The following is a 7149-nucleotide window of genomic DNA, read 5'->3' as shown; positions in this document are numbered from 1 at the left end:
AGTCTTCATGTCTACTTGCACACTTTGGACAAACACCGGAAATATGTAAGACAAGGAAGTAAGGCAAGTCCAAAACTGCATGCGTGGGTATAAGGACAGGGCATTTGTGTCTAATGGAATTTCTTATCGTATATCACTCCGAGACGTCTTTTCCTGGGGTTCTCCTACAATAAAATGACAAATGCATTCAGAAAGCGGAGGCACTACAGTCTGTTTTTAGAGAAATGTATTTCTTTATTCACTGAAAGCAGCAAATAGACATACGTATTCCACAGCAAATGTTATTAAGCAGAATAGTCAAGCACATCATAAGTAGAGTTTGATGAGCTCATCGCTGACAGCAGAGGGGGTCAGCACACCCAGGTCAGTGAAAAGTAATGTAATGAGGGAAGGGGGGGTGTAGTCAATCATGGGGTGCTCTTGACTGAGATCTTCCATTGTTTTCAGGATATCTGCTTTATACTGAAAGAGAGATAGAACAACACATATTTATACCAGGTGTAAACGAGGTTGAAAGTGAAATCACATAGTGAAAAATATGTTTCATATCTCACAAACCAAACCAGGTCAAATGTTAACTTTTGCTGGACAAATAAGCAAAAACAAAAGGGTATATACTTATTATTTTTCACAAATGCAATTATTTCAGGTAAAAAGTTCATCAACTTCACATGATGGCAATTGCATACTGATCTGACTGGACTCATACACAAATCTCAGGGATTTAACAGTTTGTCCAAATGACTGCAGCATAACACTCCTGAGCCCAACTCTACTTAAACAATTATCAATATCTCACTTGCCACCACTGTATAAGTACTCCTATAATATTTAAGGTGAAAAGTGACAGGAGAATTTCAATAATTACAGATTTCAACAGTTACATATTGCATATACAGAAAGGTATGGATTTAATCAAATTTGTATTTTTATTAGATTATTATTTTAATTTATTTGATCTTTCTCATTTTTAACAAATCTGATAAAGCATCTTCTATTCACTAAAAAGATCACTGACTGCAGCCAGTTCCATGATATTTCAAGGATGTTTTTTTCCAGATTAATCTGGAATTCTGGATTGTCTGACCTACAAAAATGATCCATATTAATCATGCAAATACGTTAAAAATATTATATATAAAAAGGTGAACAATTTCAGTGTTGCCAAGTCTACTTATATGTAAGCTTCCATTTAGTGGTCAAGACAAAGGTGTGCACATTTAGAGAAATACTGGTGAATCTTATGTTTACTTTACATTTCTTTAAAGAGAATGTTTTCGCAGTCCGGTCATCACGTTCATCAACGTCCATATGTGTGCGTGTATATGTGTGTGTGTGTGTGTGTGTGTGTGTGTATACCTTACAGCACAATTACACAACATTGTCCCAGCCATAATTCATGATTGCGAAAGAAGGACCAAAGGACTTTCTTTTTTTATGTTAACAATAATACATTTCTAGAAAGACAAGAGAATGTATGAGAAATATATACATTTTTGTATATCATTTTGTCAAAACATCACTGCTTTTTGAGTTTATAAGACCCACATCTATAAGGTTGCTGTGTTTCAGTGCTGTCACGTTCGTAATGTTTCACAGGTAAAGTTTTTAATCACAAACAAAATGAAAACAAATAAAATTAACAAAACTAACTTGTCAATTATGAACAATGATGAACAAATGATCTCCCTTCTTTACTTTAAATACCCATAATAATTCTTTCTGAATCATATCATTTCAAATAATATGGATATCAATGAGAGAATCACAATCCTTCACTGCTCATTCTTTTACTCATATTGAGTACTTTATATGTGAAGTTGCAAATAGGGCTGCAACTAACTTTTATTTTGAAAATCAATTACTCTTCGATTAATTCTTTAAAAAGAAGTTTAAAAAAGCCACATTATATTTCCTGTCCTATATTACAATGTATTTATTAAAAAACATAAATAATTGTATGCTATAATAAACAAAATATTGATGCATGCAACACTGTTGTTTCTTTTCCTTGTCAGTGCTGTAAAGCAGTTTGAGAGGTTTGACTGCCTCCATTAGCGCTTTAAAGTAGAACATTCTCAGTCGAATTAAAAAAGATCACATTGCGTAGAGCATATCAGAGGTGTTTCTGCGGTGAAATGCGCAACATACACGTGAAACCAGGCTTAAATTGCCTCAAGATGAATAGGCTATCATTAAATTTGATTCAGCGTCACGAAATTTTACATGGGCTGCTGCCGCAAAAATTTAAATGCAGGATTTTTTTTTTTTTTTTTTTTTCATTTAAACTGCACAGTTTAATCAAAATAATTGATTGATGCGGATGCATGCGTGCTCGCTCATTGAAACGACTCAATTGTGGTAAAGACAAACAGTTTTGCGAGATGGAAATACATGCCTAATTTTGAATTCATAACATTTATACATTTTAAACATAAAATAACAGTAAAATGTAAGTTATGCGCTGGAGAGCAACAACTCTCAAGCGCATCAAACAGCACAAGCACTCTGTCAACACACGACGCAGTAACCGGTCCACATTAATCTTTGTTGTGATTCTCTTTTAAGTGTTTAAAATAAAGTGCTCCCGTGTGCTGGACAACTGGTCTTGTTTTTTCTGCTTCAACTTGTCTCCACAATTTTTCAAGGGTTTTGTCATGCAAACATTTTAACAGAAATAATTACTTTAAAATCCAGTAAAAGAAAAACAAACATGGAGAAAAAGCAGTTTTATGTGAAAAGATGTAAACGGTGGCTGATATATTTGTGCAGACAACTAAAAAGGCGGTTTTAAACAGCCTCTGAACAAGTACTGGAAAACACTCTTTATTAATGCACTAATAACCAATAGAGCGATCGCTTAATGACTTCTGCGGATGTGGACTTTGATGTGCAACTAGTTTTTGCACATTTAGTTCACTGATTTTGTGCTGTTGCGCTCGTTCGTGTGGACACACTCACATATACAGAGGTGCGTGGGTCTCATCACTGCATCTGACAAACAACAGACCAGAAGTCCTTAATTTCCAATGGAGAGTCACACGGGGGCTGCATGTGGTTCCAACCATCTCCGGATGCAATATTTTCTAAACCGATTTTAGCTTTGGCTGCATTTAAACATTGATGGGCAGTACAAATAGCGAAGCTACTTGCTTAACTACATTTTTCAGTAGCGATGTTGTAGCTTCGCTAGTTTTTAAATCAAGTAGCTTTTGAGTAGTGGAGCTATATTTGATAAAAGCTACACAGCTACATTATACATCACACCGGTGTTTACTATCGCCAGTTTTGAATCAGAAATAAAGATGTCCAACTCTCAAATGAATCGCTCATCGGTGAGAGTCGGTTCTTTACAATGAATGGGTCACACCGAAGTGGCTGGAACACGCGATTTAAAATTAACAACACCGACGGAGGATGCCGGGATCGGAGTTACGTTTTTGTTAGGGCTGTTTTACATGAGCTTTGGGTTCATCCGAAAATGTAGGCAGCTGCCTAATCAATTAATGGTTTAAACGACAGCGTTTTAGGATGAATGGAACTCTAAAGAAAACTGGGCTCTGAACAGTTTAAAAAGCACATTGTTTCCTCCTTATACAGTCCCCTGAAGGCAGCATTTTCCCGTTTTCGGACGCAGTCTGTGTCTTCAGGTTACTGTTTTAACTGGGCACGAGAGCTGCGCGTGTGGAGCTCCGTGCTGCTGCAGCCGCAGTGAGAGGAGAGGGGAGGCGGTTAGACTACCATGCAGTGTTGAAAGCACTATAAACCCATTTATCAACACGATCTTTTACCAAAAAGGCTTTTATGACTCAAATTACTGTACTGAAATACTCATTCACTGACTTAAAAATACGTCTTGATGCAAGTTACCACACAGTAACAGGCACGCAATACTTCCCTCATGTAAACTAGATTTAAAGACGGTTTAGTGTATAACAGAGTTCAATTACCCACTCTCGATAAACATCTGATTATTTATATCTGTCATCCCAGGAAAAATTCGATGTAGTAATCCAGAAATCACTTTATTTTCTGAATAGTCAAACAGTACAGATGCGATGCATACTCGAAGCGTGTCTCCCGATGAATTCTCACACACACACACACACACACGCGTTGGTGCGGCTATCCTTATGAGGACTCTGCACAGACATGATTTTTATACTGTACTAACTAGATTCTATCCCCTAACCCTAAATCTAACCCTCACAAAAAAACTTTCTGCATTAAAAAACAACAAAAAAAAAAAACAACAACAAAAAAAACAAACAAACAAACAAACATAGTTTAGTATGTTTTTTTAAGTGATTTGAATTATGGGGACACTAGAAATGTCCTCATAAACCACATTTATAGCATAATACCCTTGTAATTACCAGTTTCCTGGTAAACCACCCAAACCCGCCCACACACGTGAAATGGGCAATCCTCTTTGGATACTTTGTTGGTTTTATTTTATTTCTGTTAAGGGAATTGTAAAATCCTCTGAGTAGCATGCAAGCAGCTAGTTGTTTACAAATGGAGGCTGTGGACTCCTCTCCTTTCTCAATGCTTTGTGAGTCATTGGTTGTTGATCAATTACAGGCTGCAACACCTCCCACAGTCTCCCATATGCCCAAAAGTACCAACTCCAGACTAGGAGCTAAAAATCCACCAAAAACGTCTCTGAGGAACTATAGTTGTGTGCAGCTTGTAGTGTGACTTGCTACTTTTTCTGAAGTGTAGCTTTTAGCTTAGTTTTACTAATTTTTCTGTTGAGTAGTTGGTAGATTAGCTTGCTACATATTTTGAGTAGCTTGTCCAAAACTGCGTTTAAATATTTCAACTTGTGCGAATAGCCCGTATGCGACCGGCCGACCAGATGTGATGTATTCATGCAAAACTATCAGTGTGAAGTGAGAAATATCAATGGATTTTTACCTAAACTTTAGTCTAAACACCTGAGACAGTGAAAAGGTGGCTTAAGGTCGATACTTCTGCCTCGAACCTACGCCGTAGGCTCCGGGTAGTAGCCAACATGGTGGTTTGCATTTATAGTTCCGTGAGTACACAGCTAAGTGCTAGTACTAATATAGTGAGAGAAAATGCCTTAATTTCTAAAATAACTACATTTAATAAATAAATGCAAATGCAATTCATTGATTAAAAAGTATCAATTAAATTATTGTAGCATTAAAATCTTCAAAGTATGAAAACGTTAAGATTTAGATACATATTATTTTAGAAAAATAAATCAGGCATATACTGTATGCTTTCTTTTGAGTCAGTTAAATAATAATAAATCAATATTTTGGCATACTTTGATGCACTGTGATGAAAAAAAAAATTAATAACTACTCACTTGACCAAAACAATGGGTGTCATTTTAAAGCTTAGAAGCTAGATTTTACAATGCATATACAGGTGCATCTCAATAAATTAGAATGTCGTGGAAAAGTTCATTTATTTCAGTAATTCAACTCAAATTGTGAAACTCGTGTATTAAATAAATTCAATGCAAACAGACTGAAGTAGTTTAAGTCTTTGGTTCTTTTAATTGTGATGATTTTGGCTCACATTTAACAAAAACCCACCAATTCACTATCTCAAAAAATTAGAATACATCATAAGACCAATAAAAAAAAACATTTTTAGTGAATTGTTGGCCTTCTGGAAAGTATGTTCATTTACTGTATATGTACTCAATACTTGGTAGGGGCTCCTTTTGCTTTAATTACTGCCTCAATTCGGCGTGGCATGGAGGTTGATCAGTTTGTGGCACTGCTGAGGTGGTATGGAAGCCCAGGTTTCTTTGACAGTGGCCTTCAGCTCATCTGCATTTTTTGGTCTCTTGTTTCTCATTTTCCTCTTGACAATACCTGGGTCTGGTGAGTTTGCTGGCCAGTCAAGCACACCAACACCATGGTCATTTAACCAACTTTTGGTGCTTTTGGCAGTGTGGGCAGGTGCCAAATCCTGCTGGAAAATGAAATCAGCATCTTTAAAAAGCTGGTCAGCAGAAGGAAGCATGAAGTGCTCCAAAATTTCTTGGTAAACAGGTGCAGTGACTTTGGTTTTCAAAAAACACAATGGACCAACACCAGCAGATGACATTGCACCCCAAATCATCACAGACTGTGGAAACTTAACACTGGACTTCAAGCAACTTGGGCTATGAGCTTCTCCACCCTTCCTCCAGACTCTAGGACCTTGGTTTCCAAATGAAATACAAAACTTGCTCTCATCTGAAAAGAGGACTTTGGACCACTGGGCAACAGTCCAGTTCTTCTTCTCCTTAGCCCAGGTAAGACGCCTCTGACGTTGTCTGTGGTTCAGGAGTGGCTTAACAAGAGGAATACGACAACTGTAGCCAAATTCCTTGACACGTCTGTGTGTGGTGGCTCTTGATGCCTTGACCCCAGCCTCAGTCCATTCCTTGTGAAGTTCACCCAAATTCTTGAATCGATTTTGCTTGACAATCCTCATAAGGCTGCGGTTCACTCGGTTGGTTGTGCATCTTTTTCTTCCACACTTTTTCCTTCCACTCAACTTTCTGTTAACATGCTTGGATACAGCACTCTGTGAACAGCCAGCTTCTTTGGCAATGAATGTTTGTGGCTTACCCTCCTTGTGAAGGGTGTCAATGGTTGTCTTCTGGACAACTGTCAGATCAGCAGTCTTCCCCATGATTGTGTAGCCTAGTGAACCAAAAAGAAAGAAACCATTTTGAAGGCTCAGGAAACCTTTGCAGGTGTTTTTGAGTTGATTAGCTGATTGGCATGTCACCATATTCTAATTTTTTGAGATAGTGAATTGGTGGGTTTTTGTTAAATGTGAGCCAAAATCATCACAATTAAAAGAACCAAAGACTTAAACTACTTCAGTCTGTGTGCATTGAATTTATTTAATACACGAGTTTCACAATTTGAGTTGAATTACTGAAATAAATGAACTTCTCCACGACATTCTAATTTATTGAGATGCACCTGTACATAATATAACTAACTCTTAAAAGGTGCTTTTTTATTTGCTGACAAATAAGAAGTGTTCCATTCTCATAATTTATGAAATATGATTATTTACTGTACACCATACTGTCAAACATTCAGTCAAAACATCAGATCGGAGAATACAACAAATATTGTTTCACTCACAAAACCTAAGGTTTAA

At 36.9% G+C, this 7149-nt stretch overlaps 1 protein-coding gene across 3 annotated transcripts in view; it reads right to left on the bottom strand.

Moving 5' to 3' along the window:
* Positions 1-213: 213 nt before the first annotated feature.
* Positions 214-7149, bottom strand: part of LOC127426290 (translation initiation factor eIF-2B subunit alpha-like) — a 63415-nt gene continuing 56479 nt past the window's right edge. For 2 of the 3 annotated variants that reach the window (XM_051673015.1, XM_051673008.1), the window contains one exon: positions 214-462. In XM_051673015.1, the coding sequence (XP_051528975.1) occupies positions 307-462 (156 nt within the window). In that variant the 3' untranslated portion in view covers positions 214-306. Of the gene's footprint in view, positions 463-6539; positions 6678-7149 lie in introns of those variants that run through there. The other variant, XM_051673024.1, reaches the window with a different exon arrangement.

Source organism: Myxocyprinus asiaticus, chromosome 3 (assembly GCF_019703515.2).
Source record: "Myxocyprinus asiaticus isolate MX2 ecotype Aquarium Trade chromosome 3, UBuf_Myxa_2, whole genome shotgun sequence".
In the NCBI taxonomy this organism is placed as follows: domain Eukaryota; kingdom Metazoa; phylum Chordata; class Actinopteri; order Cypriniformes; family Catostomidae; genus Myxocyprinus; species Myxocyprinus asiaticus.
This window is presented reverse-complemented; position numbering and strand designations above follow the sequence as displayed.